General features: G+C 39.8%; 1 protein-coding gene across 5 annotated transcripts in view; it reads right to left on the bottom strand.

Moving 5' to 3' along the window:
* Positions 1 to 9,789: 9,789 nt before the first annotated feature.
* The window catches only part of LOC120743775 (potassium voltage-gated channel subfamily KQT member 2-like), a 35,469-nt gene continuing 23,804 nt past the window's right edge, over positions 9,790 to 21,454 (bottom strand). The window contains exons 10-18 of one of the 5 annotated variants that reach the window (XM_040047611.1): positions 19,324 to 19,353; positions 18,625 to 18,678; positions 17,621 to 17,829; positions 15,347 to 15,394; positions 15,048 to 15,065; positions 14,181 to 14,286; positions 12,849 to 12,980; positions 11,265 to 11,358; positions 9,790 to 11,150 (exon numbers count right to left, since the gene is read on the bottom strand). In XM_040047611.1, coding sequence (XP_039903545.1) covers positions 10,302 to 11,150; positions 11,265 to 11,358; positions 12,849 to 12,980; positions 14,181 to 14,286; positions 15,048 to 15,065; positions 15,347 to 15,394; positions 17,621 to 17,829; positions 18,625 to 18,678; positions 19,324 to 19,353 — 1,540 coding nt within the window. In that variant the 3' untranslated portion in view covers positions 9,790 to 10,301. The remainder of the gene's footprint in view (positions 11,151 to 11,264; positions 11,359 to 12,848; positions 12,981 to 14,180; positions 14,287 to 15,047; positions 15,066 to 15,346; positions 15,395 to 17,620; positions 17,830 to 18,624; positions 18,679 to 19,323; positions 19,354 to 21,454) is intronic. The other 4 variants (XM_040047612.1, XM_040047613.1, XM_040047614.1 and 1 more) reach the window with 4 other exon arrangements.

The following is a 21,454-nucleotide window of genomic DNA, read 5'->3' as shown; positions in this document are numbered from 1 at the left end:
GTTTTCACATCTTTTATGTGAGCTTCAGTTCATATGCTCCTCCCATTCTCGGCCTTCTTCATTCACGTTTATCTCATTTCTTATTTAAAACAGCTGACTGGTTCTCTGACCTTCAGCTTGTCATTCTCCTCACATGTGAATATCAAGGGAATAAAAAGAAGGACCTCCACTCCCTCCCACCCAAAAGCCTTTAGAGCCTTCAGACTTCACTGGCTTTATTCAAACACTGTCTCTATCCACAAATGCTACTAAATGGCCCATGCTTAGAGAGCTTTGCAGCTCATTTGAACCTCTGTGAAATTACATTAACTCAACATACGCCAATCAAGCCTCCCCCCAGCATTAATCACTAAATCAGGCCAGGTCACCACGCACACACTTTAACTTCTGCCAAGCTGTTAATTAGAGCTGGCGTATCGCCAATGAAATAATCAAGGCATCAATAAATTATCAAATCATTTCCTATCCGAGACAAAACCCTGCATTATCCTCCACCTCACAATCACACTGCCATTTTTATGCTGCTTAATTTTTCATTTGTTTGTTTTCTCTCTTTCTCTGTTATTTGTACCGCTCTTACCCTTCTCTTCTTCTCTTTTATTCCAGGTGAATAAAATTTTAATGCTACTGAAGGTGTGCAAAGCCATTAGGATGAGTGCATTGCAACCAGCTTCTGAGAATTTGACAATCCCTTCACATGATTAATAACCCTGAAGTCATTGCCAGACTGAAGCATCTGATGGTCTGCTTGAAAGATAAAGTCCAATAGCCCAATAGCAATAAAATCTGCATCTATTAGATTGCTACCACTGGCTCAACATATCCTGATGATAGATCCTCCTCCTGCCGACTAAAGAATTGGCTGACGGTTCCTCCCTTTTTGCTGCTTAGCCAAAATGGTGGCCATCAAAGGCTAGGCTTTGTGACCATCCGGGTACTCAAAGTGCATTTCATGTAGCCACTGTGAAAGCACTGGTGCAGTTAGAATAAAAAGTTGAATTCGATCCACACAATTATTCTGAATCTGTATGGATTATCCATGTCACTCTGTGGCCTAATTCATGCTTTAACTTCCAAATGCAAGAGTGCAAACTACTGTGGTTCATAGAAATAGCATACATGATTATGCATTGTGTCTAGCTTCTGTAAATATGTAAATATTTAATGCGTTGTGTCAAGCAGATATACAGTCTGCTTGGTCTCTATGGTTTCCAACTAAGGAAATCATTGTATTAAGTATTTCTTTTAGAAATTGTCCAGTTTCTGGTCTTGTGATGTGGTTGCCACAATGAAATCATTGCCTGCAAGGTCAGCTTTCACCCAAGTCCATGTCTACACAGCTCTTGGTAGTCATTTTAGCTCAGTGTGTGCTCACTGAAAACTCTTTTCCGTGTTTGTTTTACATGAATATTGTTTATTTAAGCTCCTCTTATAAATAGAAAACTTTTATTGTTCTTTATTATCATTGCTTCGTTGTTTACTTGGAGTTTAACTATTTTTGTTAGCTTTGAGTGAAATTATGTGCTGTTCATAAATAAGGATTTATTGGGCGACATTGATGATGGGCTCAGCAACTCTTTTCTTTTTCTTTTTAATGATTTTGGGTTGCCTTATTTATCTTGTTTAATGCTGTAGCTTTGTTAAGACAAATGAGTCCAATCCTTATATGGTAGTATTTGTATAAGTCGGGGTGTAAACTTAAATACATTTGCAAATGCGCATATGTGCATTCGCAGAACCTCTTGAAATCCTAAATATAGTCAAACAGAGCAGGAAGGGCAGAGAAGGATGTGATGCAGATGATGCACTGCATCGCTTTCCCTAATGTCCCTGAAGATTCACTAATTTGTGTGAAGTTATATAAATAGTTGAGTAATAATGATTGGCATCTGATATTATTAGACTTAAAGTATGATATGAATATCTGTCAGCTTCATTTTACAGTTTCAGTCTTCACATTACCCATGATGACAGATCTATTCAGTTTTACCTTAAGAGCACAAACAAATTTTTAAAAAGTTGGGACACTGTGTAAAAAGTAAATAGACCCGAATCAAATTATCTCCAAGTCATTTAAAACCTAAATTTAATTTTTTAAGGGTCATAACTTTTGAAAAAACATACTCATAATGAAATTAAATGTAAGCAAACATTTGTGTTGTGCATTCATGATGCATATTTAATGATATAAAATGTTATTTATATTGCATATTAAAGATGGTCATCCATTTGTTACTGTGGTCCTGTTTCTAAGTTTTACAGGGGAGATGACACAAACACAGGAGACTGTTCCAAAACAGGTCATGCACAGGAAGTCAATGGAACATGTAATACACACGAAGAATTACTTAAAAACACGATAAAGAACACAAATTGAACATTTGTTACAAATTAGTTTCTGGAGTCTGGTTTTGACACCTCAAAATGAGAAATTTCACCATCTCAGCCTATGAAACAAAAGAGGGATGGGTCTGACTGTGCAACTGCACGCTCGTTGGCTAACAACTTGTCATTCATAAGTCTTCCTTGTTTGAACATAGAATTACCAAGATTATTAGTTATTTTTTATTTAATATGAAATTAAAAGACTGTAAACTCAGCTGGAAGGTTTTACAGGGGCTGTCTGAAAGACATTTTTCAAAGACTTTGTCCCAACTCCTGCTGGCAATAAAAAAGAATGCAGGTTTGAGATACTCCCATTATGGTTTTATTTTTTGGACCCAGAAGCTACATTCATCTCTTACAGCAGCGGTCCCCAACACCCGGGCCAAAGACCACTACCGGTCCATGAGAGTTGAGGCTCGGGTGTGAAATTTATGAAGTTTTCAGGGTTTTTAATCGTTAACTTGGTTTCCCTGGGTCTTTTCCCGTGTTGTAGTTGTGTGCCTTATTTTGAAAAAAATATTTACGCGTTACCACAGTGACCAGAGATCATTAAGTGGCAGAGAGGAGGACGTTACTCTCAATGTTGTTGGCGCATTTCAGGAGGGCGCTGCTAATAAAGCTATACAATTACACAGTGAATTCATGTTTATTATTATATTTACAAAATACCACAGTTTTTGACTTGGTCATATCATTTTATTTTGTTGTATTTATCCGTGACAACTTAAAGGCCAGTCCGTGAAAATATTGTCTGATATTAAACCGGTCTGTAGGCGCAAAAAAGGTTGGGGACCGATGCACTACAGCGTATAGAGTTGATCATATTGTCCTTCCATGCAAAAAGCATACCTTGTTTTTTCCTCCTATCAATGATTATTCTTGAAAGGAATTGTTTATTGAATTAATAATGAACTCAATAGAATCTGATTTAGTAAAGCACTATTGTCTCATGTCCTTCTTTTGTATACAGTCTATATGAACTCTAGAAATGGTTTGTATTAAATTCGTTTACATTTGAAATGAATGTAAAGCTTCTCATTCGTTTTTGAATCTGCATCGTTTCAATAAGGCATTCAGTCTACTTTGAATCTGCACTGAAAGAAACGAGCTCTGAGTTGCTTCTGTTACTGGGTTACAGTTGTTAAACTTCATAATCGAACATATTTCACCACAGAAAGATGGAAAATTTCTGACCTTCCCCCATGTAAACTCAAATCTCTTCTCTATTGAAAAATGACGCAGCCTAGGCAATTACTACATTGTACACTGTAAGCAATTCAAGGACTATGTATTCAATAACGCCCACAAGCTACGGCAGTTTTTACCTGACATTATACATTTCTTTGTGTCCCTAATGGAAGATTGATCTAGCTGAAGCAGTGTTAACATGAATATCGTAAAAGCATCCTCAGTGCTCGAAATAAATGATTTTGTTTATTTTACTAACTCAGCAGTTGTCAGACATTTTCTACCATGTTTGACTTCAGAAGTTTATAAAAAATCATACCCCATTAACATTAAAAATAATTTAACTTAAATCTTATTGACATAAAAGGTAAACAAGAGAATCAATAAACTCTTTATTTTTCCCTTAAAAGAGTCAACTATGTGTCATTCTGTATTTTTACGTTTCTCATCATGACCATCAAGACATTGTTTCCCTGACTGTGCATTAATCGATGCCACTGATAGAAACGCCTTTCATATTCACTGTGTATAGTGTTTTTACAGCGTCTGTGGAAGGGGACCATTAATTACTGCTCTTTTATGACACATACGCATATTATTTAGTTTCTTCATGGAAATTTTTATCATTTGGTGTGAAACATATCCTGATATGACACAATCAAGTCGCACTGTATCATAATGAGGAAGGTGATTTTTGGCTTTTGTAGGTAGCACAGAACAAAATGAAATAGGAAAATGAGCACAACAATAATTCATGCAAAACGAAAAGTCAAGCTCTGTCAATCACAGAATATGCTGGCTCAGATTAAACTGCTTAAGCTGCTCTTGCCTGAATTTTGTTGCTGCTTTGTCTAAAAGACACTTTGCTATCCACCTCCACCCCAGCTCCTCAATTTAATTTTGTGTCTGACTTATCAGTGTGATATTTGTTATCCTTAAATCCTGCTCTGTTTCTTACCGTAGTGGAGAGTATTCCACATGCTCTTCCCGCCTTGGGTTTTCCAATTTTGTACATGGAAAGAAGAGCTCTCAACGCCTTAGGCTTTCCATGCTTGCACGTGGAAGGAAGAACAGAAGCATACTGTCACATATAATTAGGCTTTTTCAGTTTTAAACAGGACTATCTAAAGTGGGCCTGACTGAAATAGCATTTCTCAGTAGTTTGATTTTATTGATTATATCTGCTTCATGAAACCTTCACAGAAGCAGAGCAGAGGATGCTAAAGAAAAGACGGTAAGGTCAGTGAGTCAGATTCAAATACTCTTTAGAGTGTGGCCAAGTGGAGCCTCCAAGAGAGATCACCTCCAATGAAATCCACCATACCTTTGTCTTAAGCTTAACCACAGTAAAAAATAAATTAATAAAATAGCTGGCTTTGGCTTTGGAGCTGCATTTTTTTATTCTATTGTCTTACGGGAAAAATATGTTTGGTCACAACTCACAAATAGCCTGTGGAATACATGTAAGCAAGGTGTTCACATGCAAGTAAAGTTAAAAATAGTTATGCCAATTTATAGCCAGCTAATTAGTAAAGTCAGGCTATATATCAATGAATGTGTCATATGATCCCACCTCCGGTCTGATAAATGGACGACTGGCTTTCAGGAAATTAAAATCAATTCTGCAATTTTCTGATGATTGATGAAAAGCATCTGTCCATTCATACACGTCTGTCCTATGATTATGTATGTTGTGGTGTATGCATTTATTGGTTTTACCTATTTACAGCTTAATATTAGAGCCACACTCTTATGCCTGCTGAGTATAATGAAAATCCACTGCAATCATGAAGCAGTAAAGATTGCCTCTTGCCTTGTCTTGTTGAAATGCAGCCTGCATGTAATCAATGCAAATTGTGATATATGTTGCCCAATCTTATATTTACACAGCCAGTATTTCCTACTTCCACTGACCTGTGTGTCTGTATGTACACACAGAGAGAGAGAGAGAAAGGAAGGTCACCTGTCTCTGCCCTTGTTGGACATTGATGACTTCTTGCTGATGCTATTTAACACTATAGGGAATACATAAATAAATGTTTACATGGACATTACCAGGCCAGACCTGGACACAAACACGGGTAGAGTCAAGGACACAGAGTCACTTCTGACAAAATATGGTTAAAAAAAAGAGCTCATGAAATAACAAAAAACATAAATTAATTTACTTATACATGCAAAGTGCAATCTGTTCAGTGAGCACAAATGTTATTTTCAGAAAATCTGACACTGTAAATGCGACAGAGTGGTTTAGGTGTTGATGAGGCTACTGGAAGAGCTACATTTTGAATCCTTTTCTGTCTGTGCAACACAGTGGTGAAACATGTCAGCACGCATGCAGTCCATCTGTTCTCGGTTTCTCTTTTGAGAGCACTTTTGTAATATTCGAGTCACTATTGGGTTTATTGATTGGCAGCTTTTCCACCATCCATCATCAAAGGGTGAGTCTCCTACGTCTGTACAGACTGTTTAAATTCCAATCCTCTCATCTTTGAATGAATGTCCTGTGCAGATTTAGCCAAGCAGTCCTGAGGATTCAGATTAAGATTAGCTGTGATGTCATGTTTTTAATTAGTGTTTTCCACAGCAAAACACAGACTTTCATTGTTTTTTTAAGTTATTTGCCTTATAGAATCAGTTGTAAGTCCTTGTGTCTGCTGGTTGGTTGTCCTTTGGTCTACATTGTAGGTGCTTAAACTGATTGCAATTCTCCAGGTGCTACCAAGAGTAAACAAGCCTTAGGTGCTGTGTCACCATCACTTGACTTTTATTAATGGGCTACTCCATTTCTATTTGTATCACCCTTTCAACTAAAATCCTGGCCTCACAACACTTAACAAATTGGCTGATCCTGTGACCTGCCTTTGCTATTTCACTAACAATAAATGATGGCTGTTAACCAATACTAGTTAGGCTGCTCAATAATCTGATCAGGTAATAAATTTACTTTTTGCTGATGTAGACAGATAAGTAGGACAATAAGTGTGTAAGTATGTGTTAACCATGCTATATATTCAAAAGTATTTGGACGTGTCCATTTTTCCTGGCTTTTGCAGCACGTGTTTGATCTCTCACAATAACAAATGATTACAATAAACCATTTTGTTTATAGGCACCTTCGAAGACCTTCAAGACACTTTACATGCAATTAAGTGTCAAAATCAAAGTCTGGAAATAGGAAAACACCTTGAAAGTCTTTAAATAACAAATTGAACCAACAAACTAACAGAACAGGCTATCTTAAAAAGATGTGTTTTAAGACTGGCTTTAGTTAAGGAGACAGTGGTTGGCATCCTTAGTTCCAGTTAAGGGGACTTGTCTTTCTGTCTTTCCAGAAGTTCTTGGTTGCCATCTAGTGACAGATGTATTCCATTACACCATTTCCATAGCTAAAGACACCATTTCTCTTCATTTTAAAAAAGGCATCAAAAGACCGATTTTTAGTGATGCACAAAGTTTTATTTTTGAACAAGACAAAGGTGCAGTTACACGTAAAACCCTACATGTCTTTTCAATGGGTTGTAAAAATCATGCCAGCAAGTTGCTTCCTGATTTTGCTGAAAAATATGGACCGCGTATTAACAGTCTCTATTGAATTACACTTCCTTGGTTATAATGTAAATGTTAAAAGGTTGGCATTGGTTAATTTTAACAAGAACTGTTCATGCTTCAAAGGTTAGCATTATTAATGGGTAAATGTGCAACCTGAAACATCTGCTCTCAGGCCAAAGAACCTCCCATAACAATTTACATACACTACTGTTATAAAATGTTAAAAATGAAATTGTTGATTTGTGGACCTCTAAAATTTTGGTGTGGAAATAAGGCAACAATTTTAAAGGATGAGTTCTTGATTGCGTTGCTTGCTTTTTATTGCATTTCCTCATTTAGTCTGAAACTGACGTAGCATCAGAGAATCTAAATGAACGTTCAATGCACTGCAGGCTAAATACCATCATGTCAGTAACAAGTGAGAAAGTTTCACGTGCACTCAATCCAGCTTCAACACTGCATGCCTTGTGATAACAATACAAAATGTACAAGCAGATGCCCTTCCTGTTCCCATACTTGTGCAGCATTAAACATCTGCTCTTGTATTTAATGTGTATAGAATTTGATGAACATATTTACCCAGAAAAGAAGAGCTGTTGAAATTAGCAAGCTCAGGCTGCATTTACATGATTGGAATTCAAGCAAAGCTCCTTAGAAAAATTAAAACATAGCTTGAAACCAGTCATGCATGCACTTTTTTTTTAAATTAAATTCACCACTCTCTCTTACTGTATAGAAGAAAAACACAGTTTGACTGTTTGTCACTGTTTGGTTTTTGCAGCCTACTTAACACAGTCCTTAAATCAATCATTTATCATGCCATGCAGGTGGTTCCTTAGTGTATCCTTACAGAAGTATTCAGTATTACTTTAAGGGGAGTTCTTCCATAGTATTACATAAATGCCAGGCTGAATTAATAATGAAGCATTTTTTCTTTTTTTTTAAATCAGCAAGAATCTAACTGATCATCATAGCTAAGGTTTTGGCAACATAACACCTCAAGACATCCTAAGGTATAGAAGTTATCAAGACACTACGTTAACCACGTGATAAGATTTCAACAGTCTCGCGTTACAAACTCCAGCAAGCTTTTGAATGTTAAAGTGGTCAGTGTTTAACAGAAGACGTGCTGAAATGCTACTCATACGACTCATACAGTGGGGCAAAAAAGTATTTAGTCAGCCACCGATTGTGCAAGTTCCCCCACTTAAAATGATGACAGAGGTCAGTAATTTGCACCAGAGGTACACTTCAACTGTGAGAGACAGAATGTGAAAAAAAAATCCATGAATTCACATGGTAGGATTTGTAAAGAATTTATTCGTAAATTAGGGTGGAAAATAAGTATTTGGTCACCTCAAACAAGGAAAATCTCTGGCTCTCACAGACCTGTAACGTCTTCTGTAAGAAGCGTTTTTGTCCCCCACTCGTTACCTGTATGAATGGCACCTGTTTGAACTCATCATCTGTATAAAAGACACCTGTCCACAGCCTCAAACAGTCAGACTCCAAACTCCGCCATGGCCAAGACCAAAGAGCTTTCGAAGGACACCAGGAAAAGTATTGTAGACCTGCACCAGACTGGGAAGAGTGAATCTACAATAGGCAAGCAGCTTGGTGTGAAAAAATCAACTGTGGGAGCAATCATCAGAAAATGGAAGACATACAAGACCACTGATAATCTCCCTCGATCTGGGGCTCCACGCAAGATCTCATCCCGTGGGGTCAAAATGATCATGAGAACGGTGAGCAAAGATCCCAGAACCACACGGGGGACCTGGTGAATGACCTGCAGAGAGCTGGGACCAAAGTAACAAAGGTCACCATCAGTAACACACTACAACGGCAGGGAATCAAATCCCGCAGTGCCAGACGTGTTCCGCTGCTGAAGCCAGTGCATGTCCAGGCCCGTCTGAAGTTTGCCAGAGAGCACATGGATGATACAGCAGAGGATTGGGAGAATGTCATGTGGTCAGATGAAACCAAAGTAGAACTTTTTGGTATAAACTCAACTCGTCGTGTTTGGAGGAAGAAGAATACTGAGTTGCATCCCAAGAACACCATACCTACTGTGAAGCATGGGGGTGGAAACATCATGCTATGGGGCTGTTTTTCTGCCAAGGGGACAGGACGACTGATCCGTGTTAAGGACAGAATGAATGGGGCCATGTATCGTGAGATTTTGAGCCAAAACCTCCTTCCATCAGTGAGAACTCTGAAGATGAAACGAGGCTGGGTCTTCCAACATGACAATGATCCAAAACACACCGCCCGGGCAACAAAGGAGTGGCTCCGTAAGAAGCATTTGAAAGTCCTGGAGTGGCCTAGCCAGTCTCCAGACCTCAACCCCATAGAAAATCTGTGGCGGGAGTTGAAAGTCCGTGTTGCTCGGCGACAGCCCCAAAACATCACTGCTCTCGAGAAGATCTGCATGGAGGAATGGGCCAAAATACCAGCTACTGTGTGTGCAAACCTGGTAAAGACCTATAGTAAACGTTTGACCTCTGTTATTGCCAACAAAGGTTATGTTACAAAGTATTGAGTTGTATTTTTGTTATTGACCAAATACTTATTTTCCACCCTGATTTACGAATAAATTCTTTACAAATCCTACCATGTGGATTCATGGATTTTTTTTTTTTCACATTCTGTCTCTCACAGTTGAAGTGTACCTCTGGTGCAAATTACTGACCTCTGTCATCATTTTAGGTGGGGGAACTTGCACAATCGGTGGCTGACTAAATACTTTTTTGCCCCACTGTAAGAGGAACCAAAATGGCAATTCTCTTTATTGTTTCATACAAATCCACACTGTATAAGTGTCGTCTCACTAAGTACCATAACGAAAAGGCTTCTTGTCTAAGTTAAAGAAAGGTTTCTAAACAGCTATTTAATCAAATTCTGAGTGGATACAAAAGTAACCGTAATCAAGCATTGCCAGTGAAGTGTTACATTACAAACTTAAATGTTGATAAAGGATAATCCGGTTGTTTTTGTGAGAACTCGTTTTTACTGTTATCGCAAAAAGACAACTGCACATAACCGCCCAATATAGTCTGTATCAGCCATCATCTACAGTGAGCCTGTGGCCACGAGGTCTAATGATACGGTCATGTTGGCAATCGGGGCATCAGCCTCTGTCACAATCAGCAGGTCTGCCAGCAGAGCAGTCCTTTCTACTTCAGCCCAGCCCACCCCCTCTCTCCACCTGAGACCTCTCCGGTGAAAGACAGAGGCGAGGGAGCACAGAGGTCAGAGTCTGTGTCCGACTCCCCCTCTGCTAGCAATGGTCTGACCCTGGCACAGAGTGAAGGTCCACCTCCGGCTTCGGGCCCTGCTCCGGCTCCCCCTCCTAAGCCTGTAAAGAACGAGGGCCCAAAGAAGTCCTCCTTGGCTTGGGAGATGCTGAAGCCGCTGAACGAGCGCTCCAGCTCCTCATGGTCAACCGACGGGATGGAGAGGGATGTGTCACTATCTACTGCGGTGACCTCTCGATGGCACCTGTGCCTCCTGTTGCGCCTCTTGCTGTGGGAGCCGCTCTCTCTGCCGCTGCCACCCTGACCCGAAGAGGATCTGTCATGAGCTGGAGCAGGTGGAGGTGGGAGGCGGAACAGGGTGGGCGAATGGTCGCCGCTGCCACCTATTGGCGAAGGGGTGTTGGCCACGCTGCTGTTCCAGGCAGGCTGGCTGATGGGGTTTTGCAGCTGGTGCTGCCAGGAGGTAGAGGGGCGGCTGTTGCTCCCAGAGGGAGTACCAACTGATCTCGCCACAGATCGACCGAGTAAAGGGTCTTTCTTTTCCAAGGACCCGTCAGAGCATGGGACATCAGCTGCTGAGCATGTCTTCACCTCCTGTACCTCCTCCTTTTCCTCCTTCTCTTCTTTGCTTTTCTCGGGGCTGTGGTAAGGCGGGGCTGGATACGGCTCCCTGGAGTTAAAAAAGGCCTCTGTTTCAGAACGGGGGATACCCATACGCTGCACATACACATTAACCAGGAAGTCGAGTTTCCTGTCCATGCAGACCACCTGCAGAAAGACAGAAAACGGTGTTCCATCAGAGGAATCAACATAAGTTGATGTTGGCGGGAAAAGAAAAACTTTCCAGACTGACCTTCACAGACCTGGGTGAAACATTCCTACCTGCTTTTCCACTTTGACTAGACGTCCCATCATACTCTGGTCCTCCACAGCATCTCCTTCACCTTTGGGACCTTTACCAACTATCTGGTCAACTCTAACATTTAGAGAAAATAGTGTCATATATTAGATTATAATATGATTATAAAAGTGTATATTTATATGTATAGTAGATATGCTCTGTTTTGCCACAGGGTCTGACCCCAATATTTTTAACTCAAGAAGTTTAGGATGCCAAAATGTAGATTAGTCTTGCATTGAAAAGTAATGAAATTATTTTAGTGATGATTGTTGTCAAGCTGCAAATAAATATGTTTGAATGAATAAATGATGGCCTTACAGAAGGTGAACGTTTCCTGAGACACTACTGAGTTCAGGTGGATTGTGTGGACGCATGCATAATGTGAGTAAGACGATCTTTTTTTCCTTTTCTTTTTTTTCTTTTAACAAAACAGAGTCTAAACTGAAGGGACATTTTGTCTGCGGCCAAAATGCATCACTTGGCATGCTTCAGTGGTGCTTCATGCTTCATTTCCATTGCATCCTACTGGGGGAGCTCTCCCTCTGTCTTTCTGCTAAGAGAGCAAGCAGTTAGCACTTCAAACCCCTCTTGAGCGAGGCCATGTGAAACGGCTCGTTAAGATTCAGTGAGCAAACGGCAAAATGTCTTTTTTTAGCCTTTCCTTGACAGCAGCTGATATCATTTGTCACCAGCGCTAACAGAACAACATCCTTAAAATGTTCTACATAAAGCAGTCTGTTAAGCCATTTCACTTATTAACTATTGCACCTGCACCCCTGCTTTTATGTATCACAATCCCGCTAGCTCAATGAGACATGTCAATGGCTTGAACTCAAAAGGGGTTCCATCAATCGAACCAGTAAGGTAGCATGTAACTGCTACTATGGCATAAGGAAGATAATGCTGATAAAAATGGTCATTCTAAAGGTGCAGTCTATTAACCTAACCTAGGAACTTCAGTGGACTTCTTATGGCGAGGTGTTGTTGGGGGAGGCGGCCCCACAATCATATCTATCCTGGCGAGGCACACAGAGACGATATGAGTGCAATGCAGAATGAAGCAACGTGGGAATCACATCAGGTATGGAGAACACGTCTGCAATATATTCCACACACGAGACATACGGTGAGTCTGGCTTGTTTCATGGATGGAAAGTGTGTGTGATTCACTGATGGAATATATTTCTTGTACATGTTAGACCTTCAGGGGATCAAGGTGTGAGGAGCTCGCTTGTAGGAGGGAAAACTGACATAGAAAACAATGTGAATTAGACATCAGTGTTACATCCAAAATCAATCTGTGGCACGTTCAGAGCTGAAGGAGTGACTGCTAATAGGACATCAAGCTACCGATATATGTAACAGATCTGAATACAACACATGTATCTGGATAAATGAAACAGGCAAATCAATGGCTTGTGTGTCACAACATGTGTGTATCCAGTGACCACTAAAAGCACTTTGTTAGTAGATGAAAGCTCCACTGTTATATTAAGCTAACTAAACTAACTACTGACACATATTTCTTAAAGAAATGACTAATTCAAGAGTAAAGGACTTCTTGCCTGGTCTGCAGGTTCTTAATGCGCGACAGCATGTCCAGGTGACCAGCGGAGTATTGCTCAATCACGTCCATGACATCGTAAGGTCGCAAGCTCTCTTTGAACCTCCTCTTTGACACCAGGAAGCTCATGATGCTGGGGGGGGGACGAGACATCGTTGTTAAACGTGTCACGTGACAGGAAAACAAATGACCAGATCACAGCAGACATTTCAGAATAACTCCCAAGAATTCTCCTGCTCAAAACAAACAAAAAATGCAATGCGGAGTAAAATGCAAATGAAATATAACAAATCAAAGGTTTATTTATTTAAATGATTAATGCTTTAGGAAAATATGATTGGTACAAACTGAATGCACACCAAAAAAGTCATTTGATCACATTGATCAGATAACATTTTACACTGTACGTATGCAACAGAATTATATGGAAAATTTACATGTAACCAACTTAAAACCAACATTTTGGGCATACATTTTTGGTAGCTGATGGTTGTCATCCATTTTACATTAAATATATATGTTGTCTCTCAAATATCCACAAATGTGTCCTATGGCAGCTGTAATGCATGAGGTGAGACAGGTCTTTCATTCCCAACTTGTGAAAAGAGGCCTTTTGGTTTTTTACAAAATGTCATTTTTGCAATATGTAGCATAAAGTTGTGAAGAGCTCTATTTTAAACCACTTCTTTTAAACATAACCAAGCAGTTTATGATGACTAATCCTAAACCAATAGTTTTTGCTGTCTTCTGAATCACCACTACCTCCACATCCTACTAATGAGACCAGTTATTTCTGAGCATCTAATATCACTGAGGCTGATGCATTGAGGCACCAGCGTCAAACGACACATCATGCACATCTCTGGACGTCAGCAGCAGCCGACACCCTGGCATGGCAACCAGTGTTGGTCAAGTTCCTTGAAAATAGTATTTAGTTACTAATTATTGATTACCTCTCCAAGAAAGTAATCCCATTACTTTACTGATGACTTATTTTCAAAAGTAATTCGTTACTTTATTACTTAGTTACTTTTCTTTTTAAATACACAACCTGAATACATAATAAAGCAATAGACCTTTCAGCCCAATTCTATTTTTTCTGCATAATCCATCATATAAAATCGAATCTTTTTAAAACTTGTCGGAATCTTTTAACTTAACCACATTCTAGCTAATAGTCCATCATTGTACATTATTTATTATTATTACTTCTAATACGCCTACTTCTTTAAACACTGAAATAGCTACACAGATGACCACAGATATTATTTTTACACTACATGAAATAACCAATCACAGAACCATAAAAACCTCTTATTCAGAGAGTCCTTACCAGATTGCTCTGATTGCAACTTTCAAGCCTGGTGGTAACTCTTGAGTGAAGAATTCACAGTGGCAGCTCTTATCGTCACCAACTTCCTCTCCCGGAAGGCTCGCCTCTAGAAAGCAAATGCATGGACACTCTTTTAAAAAAATATTACATCTGCTTCCGCATGACAAACGTCACCAGCAGAAGCAGAGCAGAGCCGTCGCTTTCAGCGCCAAAGGTGCAAGTGTCCGTGTTACAGTTGGTCTCAAGCCAGTTAGCCAGTTTGGGAGTGTGTGAGCAAGCTTCGTGGGACGACAGGTAAAAAGATTCGGTGCAGAATTGAAGGATAGTGCTGAGGTGATAAAGCTTTACTGTAACCTTCAAAGACAGGTACTCTCTTCCCACCACCAATTACAGATTAGCACTGGAAGGCTGGTCTACAGAATTTAAAGCATATTGCATGGAGTTGTCAAGGCCTAATTAGTGGAAATCAGAAATTTTCTGAGAATCTGGTAGGGAAAGTGAGGTCTCCTCATGCAAGCTAAAGCAGGGTTTGGGGGCATGTCTCTGGGTCAGTTTTGGATAATCTCGGCACCACTTGACTTGAACCCGTTTAGCTTAGCCTACTGCTACCATAAATACAAATGTATTACATGAGGTGCTCTAACAATCATAACAAGTAAATATGGAATAATTAGTTCCATGGGAGACTCTGCTAGACTCATGCCCTCAGTCATCACAGTGAGAAAAACAGCATAACAAAGGGTTCATGTCAAGTGAACATATCTCAGCAGATATCAGCATGCAGGTTTCTCAGACTGGGTGAAGCTGACTTGTCTTTGGATAATTTTCCCTATAGAAGTCAACCAACAAAATATCCCAATGCCTTACTTATTAAACCTTCAATTGCTGCAAAAAGAGAGAGAAGAGAGACATGGGAAAAGATTTGTTATGGATTCTAGCAGGATGAAAATGGCAGACAAATCAATTCCAAACATGGAAAACTGTGGAGTCTATTGAATGGTTTCTGGATCATGTTTGAACGGGCTGGTCTCTCTTCTCTTAGATTTAAGCTTACCAACTATATATGTTTCAAAGCTTTATATAACATGTATGGTAAACTATACAGCTAGACATTATAGACTATGTTACAGTCTTTACTGAAGACATGTCATGATGACTTGTCTAACCTGAAGAACTCTTCAGTCCAAAGTCTTCGTCCTGCATTTCAATCAGCACTTAAACATGACATGAAGTGAAAGAAGAAAGACAGCTAATGAGAATTGGTTCACATTGCTTAACAGAAAGCAAAGAAATGGAGAGAGAAGAGAAATATTCTAATGATAGTGACACAGATGACACATGGATGCAGTGGGACTGTCTAACACTAAATGATGACACCACACCACGACATCCAAAGTGACGGTCTCCTGAATATGTTCTTAAAAATTTGATTTGTCATAGAAGTGACAAATTTTTGTATACATGAAGGGAACATACATGTCTGCATGATAACTCAGCTACAGTCTCCACATTGATTGCAACTCAAAGAGGTTTTGACAGTAACTTCTAAACTCACACAGCTGGTGAGCTGCTGACCTGGCACTGCTCTGCTACATGTTCACTGGCAGCAACTGAATGTTTGTCAGATAAACTGTTGATCACAAACAAGTTTTGCCAAAGTATTCTGTGGCTAAAAGTTTACTCGTCCTGGGCATGAATGTCATGGTAAGTTTTTGCTTTTATTGATTTCGATAAACTGTTCTTTTTCTAAGGTCAAGTGATTGTATAGCATATAACGGTATACCTGGTAGCTATCACCTAGCTTATGACATAATTGTGTCTGGATATTTAAACTTGTTTGTTTCCTGGTATGGACCTTATGGCTTTTAAGTAGAATTCCCAAATTTTCAATAAGCCTGAGTTTGGGGCTTTTGGAAGTATATTCAAAAAGCTTAATATCTTAATGTAATGTTAATACAGCTGAAAATTTTAGAGGCAGTCCTCATTTATTCATTTTATTCATCCTTTAAAGTACCAGTACTGCTGGCAGCAAAACAGCTACAGAGCATGATGCTACCGCCACCATGCTTGACAGCTCATACAGGGTTGTTAGGTTTGAACACCTCACCTTTAACTCCTCCAAACATCTCTTGTCACTGGGGCCAAATAGCTCAACCTTTGTCTTGTCTGACAATAAAACCTTCCTCCAGAAGGCATTTAGCTTGTCCATGTGGGCAGCTGCATATTTCAGTTGAGCTTGATGGGCTTGATTTTGAAACAGGAGCTTCTTCTTGGTTGGTACCCCCTCAGTCCACAGTGATGTAAAACTTGCTTCACTGTGTACCTTACAGCAGTTTCCAGTTAACGTCTGGTTTGAGCCTTTGTGGTTCCTGGGCTGTTCAGGAACATGCTAACTAATTTTCTCTTGTCTTATCTGAGGGTGACAGTCTGGGTCTTCCTCTGGACCTTAGAAAACTGGCGACACGTCTGAATAACTTGTATGTTTAAACCGACTGTCCTGGAATCTGCAAGTGTTTAGAAATGGACTATTAAACTTCAGGAATGGACAAATCCCCAACGATCAACTCTACTGAAAATTTGTGTGCTATGCTCAAAAGCTAGGTCCCTGCTTGGAAACCAACATGTTTAAATAAACTCTACCAATTCTGCCAGAAGCTTGTTGATGGCAACCAAAAGCATCTGGTCAAGGTGCAACTTCCCAAAACATTTAGCCAAATATTAGTTGAGGTGTATGTATACTTTTGACCCCGTGTGGATCTTATGCAGCCAATTCTTTTAAGAAAAAGTTATTATTGATGTATCCTGTACAATTCTGGACCTCAGAAACAGAACAGTTGAGAAAAAACATTAAAAACACACACTTACCATTTATGCCCATGATGAATGTATGTATACTTCTGGCAATGATTGTATATTGAGCTAGTGTTACTAGTAGTGTTATAGTTACATAAGATTTAGTTGGTTTTGTTTTCAGTTTTCTTTAATATAAATAATTTTGACTCCTAAAGTTTGGTCTCTGAACAAATAGCCAAGGTCATACTGTCTCAAATGAATTCCTGGAAATTTTGGGAAGTGCACTCAACTTGAATTCTTCTGGAACGTTAGATATCACGTTTGTGTATGCAAGCTAAATGTGAAGCCGGAGCACAGAGATGAGACACAGGAGGAAGCAGCAACCCGCTCACCTCTGCTTCCAGGCTCCATACAAAAGCTAGGGCCTCCATGTCCTGAATGTAGTTTCATATTCACAACACCCACATCTCTTTTAATAAGTGTCTGCCATTTTCTACAGTTTTCATGATGGTTTGAATACAGTTTCTGAGGTTTCCCACCTACAACAATAGAATTCTCCAAGTCTCTACACTGTATGGCTGTGTATTCAGTTATACTACACAACACTACTACACTCATTCTGGTCAGATGATGATCAGTTTCCTCACCCTCTGAGTTTTTGCGCGAGGTGCTGCCCCGAGCTTTGAAGGCATTTTTCGCCCCTCGGTTCTTGTCGGTGAAGCTCCAGCTCTTGGTGACCTTGCTGGGGCTTGCTTCAGCACCATCATCTGCTCCACCTGGAGACTGGGCTTTCCCCTTGGACACAGGAGCCTTAGAAGGACTGGGAAACACTTTGTCCTTCAGACTCGGCTTCCGACTAAAACAGGAAGTAACAATACAGTAAATTAAGCCTGTTTAATTCTGCATTTATCAGCATCATTTTAATGAAAGACTACCTGTAGCTAAATGTCTGTATTCTACTGTGTTTAAGCCCTAGCTTGTGAATTTGTAGAATTCATCTGCAATGTGATAATAAATCTTACCTCAGCAGAAATGCAAAATGGGCAATGTCCTACAGCAGAAGGAGCCATGTCCACAAACGAACATAGTAGAGCATTCGGTGGTTCAGGCAAGCAGCAGGAAGCTACAAGCAGGCATGCATGGGAAGCAAAGTGACACTGTGCGTCTCAAAAGGAAGAGCTGTGGTCTGGCTCTATGCAAAAAAAGTGAACACAAATCATGCAACAAAAAAATAAAATCATCGTCGTATGGCACGTGGTAACCATTAGGTAATCAGCAATATGCACCTTGCCTGCTGAACGGGGCTGAGTGGGCAAAAAAGACAGCCAGCAAATCAACTGCAAGACGTTACTAAACAGAAACCATAAAAGAAGGATGTAAATCTGCACCTTTCCTGGGGAAAGGGTAAAAGTTAGAAATAGCTCTTTGTTGCTTTTACGTGTGAATCTCCTCGTGTAGACATCAGAAACAGAGCTTCACTACGCTACAAATAGTAACAAGTCGGATTGTGTACTTTCCGTAGTGCTACATGTCCTTATTCTGTGACTCCTCTACCCTTACTTGCACTTGCAGAAGAAAAGAACATTGGTAGGAATAGAAGGAGACACACAGACTTGCAGTGCAGTTGTTAGTATCTGTGCAGCAACTATACCTAATAGCTCTCGGACAGCACCCGCAAAGTCTGTCTTTGTGTGCATTTTCATTACTGGAGTGGTGGGCAGTAGGAGGAGACACAAAAAAGATAAAATAGAAGTGGGTAGAGTCACAAAAACAGCAGTGTGTGCCAAGATGCCAGTAACGCTTTACTGTGACTGTAATTTATTGCTCATTTAAAGAATAAAATTTTTTGGTTTTATTCATTTTGCCATTTAAACGATTGTCTGATTTTACACGTGAGTCTAAAATATGCAATTGGATTATAAGGAGGTTTGTCATTCAGCCACGATCAAGTGTTACCACCTTGTCAATAGTTACACTTGTTTTCTGTGTTAAAAAACAGAGTGATAGAAAAATCAAGCAAAAGTGTTCAAAATCACTTTTTTCCCAAGGTGATGCTGAAAGGTAGACTATCAAAGAACAGCATATCGGTTAATATTTAATAAAGCTGCCAGTTGGGAATGAGGCCAAAGTGAGCTGATCTTTGAGCACCATGTGAGCAAATGCAGCGTGACCGTTCTTGAAGGAGGCACTTAACACGCAGCCACACCCATGTCAGACACACAAACCCCCACTCTCGCACACTGATGTACAGTAAGCACACTCCCCCAAGAAGAGTGTCTCAGCAGCAGCTAAGAGCAGAATTGAAGAGAAGGCAAAGGAAAGAGGCGAGAGATAAAACCAGATCACAGACCTGGGAGAGGTTTCTGTTTGTGACTCCTTCCTGTGAGCAGAAAAGGCATAAATGTTACACAATGTAAGACACAAGTTATGGACATGGATGAAAATTATCTGTAAAAACCTAAAAAAAAAAAAAAACCAATATATATGTTACCACACGGGGGCAGTGGAAACAAGTTCTAAACAACAGCAACAGTTGCCTTTATGAAGATTAAATTTTGTGATGAGTGTCCAGTATTTACTCACTCTTCTGCAATGTTTTTTGTCTCCACTGACAAAAGAAACCTTAGGCTATTAAGTAAATACAGAAGGTAAATGGACTGGTTCTTATATAGCACTTTTCTACCCTGCCTGAGCACTCAAATTGCTTCGTTCACATACAAGCACTTTTTTGTATTCTTAAGTGCTTCCTATCTCCTATTCACACTTCAGCACCTTGGGGTTCAAAGAATCTTCATTTTCAAACCAACCAAAAAGTTGACACATTTTCTCTTAATATGTAAAACTACAGTGAGCCTCATAACACGACTCGAACAGGTATTCCTCCAGGATCAAACCTGGACCTTTATTGTTAAGATTTTGCATTCATAGGCAATTGGTACGGTGGCCCTGAGATGCCAAACATACTGCAACTTAGGAAAACACCAGCAATAAGAAAAACGCTGCAAAAGTGCACAAAACAAAACGGAAATAGAAAAAAACAAAACAGTAATAGGAAAAAGCATATTTCCGAAAGCACAAGGGAAGTGTTTCTGGGGAGACAATAACCCGACGGACCAGTTGCAGGAACAAAATATGGTAAGAATTGCGCTGGGAGACACTTAAAAGAAGTGGAGGATCTATCGGTTTTGTGAGGAAAGAAAAGATGAGAGGTAAGTGTGTTAGCCTAACTATTAGCCTAAAGATTCGTCATCAGTATTATATGAATCATGATAAAACACACCTACCATGTTCTGGGTTCCTGCAACTGGTCCGTCGGGTTATTTTCTCCCCAGAAACAATTCCATTGTGCTTTTTGAAATCTGTTTTTTCCTTTTTTCGTTGTTGTTTTTCTTATTTCTGTTGTGTTTTGTGTGCTTTTGCAGCATTTTTCTTATTGCTGGTGTTTTCTTAGGTTGTAAGTAACTAAGTAAGTAAAACTTTATTTATATAGCACCTTTCAAGATAAAAATCACAAAGTGCTTCACAGAAGCTAAAACCTAAAAATAAAAATCAACCAAAAGCAAGTTTAAAAAGATGGGTTTTTAGCTGTTTTTTAAAAGCGACCACTGAGTCCACAGATCTCAGGCTCAAAGGGAGAGAGTTCCACAATCTGGGGGCCACAGTTCCAAAAGCTTTGTCGCCTTTTGTTTTCACCCTCGTGTGTTGGACAGCAAGCAAGCCCTGGTCACATGACCTCAGGGACCTGCTGGGAATGTATGGATGTAAAAGTTCACTCATATATGTTGGTACTTGTCCATGCAGAGCCCTGAAAGTCAAGGTCAAAACCTTAAACTGGATTCTGAATTTAACGGGGAGCCAGTGCAGCTGAATCAGCAGGGGTGTGACATGGGAAAACTTGGAGGACTTGGTCAGAAGCTTTGCAGGAGCGTTCTGAACAACTTGCAGACGCTCCAAAGAGGCTTTACATAAACAAGTAAACAAAGAATTACAGTAGTCCAGACGAGATGAAACAAATGCATGAATGACAATTTCTAATTCGGAGTGCGATACAATGGGACTCAGTTTAGCAATGTTTCTCAAGTGATAAAAACAGGAGTGAACCAAAGATTTTACATGGGCATCCAAAGTCAGAGCTGAGTCAATACTAACATCAAGGCTCCTGATAGATGGTTTTGCAAATGTAGCAAGTGGACCCAAGTTTTCCATAACACTAGGTACAAAATTTTTAGGAGCACAAACAAGAACAAGTCTTCTCCTCATTTAGTTGAAGAAAGTTTCCAGCCATCCAACCTCTAATGGAGTCTATGCACTTATGCAAAATCTGTAGCTTGGAAACATCACGGGGCTTAAAGGAGATATATACCTGAATATCATCTGCATAGCAGTGATACGAAATGTCCTTAAAAGTGCTCAATAAGTGTTAAAGAGGAAGTAAATACAGCAAGAACAATAAAGGCCCCAAAACTGAACCTTGTGGCACA

The sequence above is a fragment of the Simochromis diagramma genome, unplaced genomic scaffold, assembly GCF_900408965.1.
Source record: "Simochromis diagramma unplaced genomic scaffold, fSimDia1.1 OVJJ01000387.1, whole genome shotgun sequence".
NCBI classification, from domain to species: domain Eukaryota; kingdom Metazoa; phylum Chordata; class Actinopteri; order Cichliformes; family Cichlidae; genus Simochromis; species Simochromis diagramma.
This window is presented reverse-complemented; position numbering and strand designations above follow the sequence as displayed.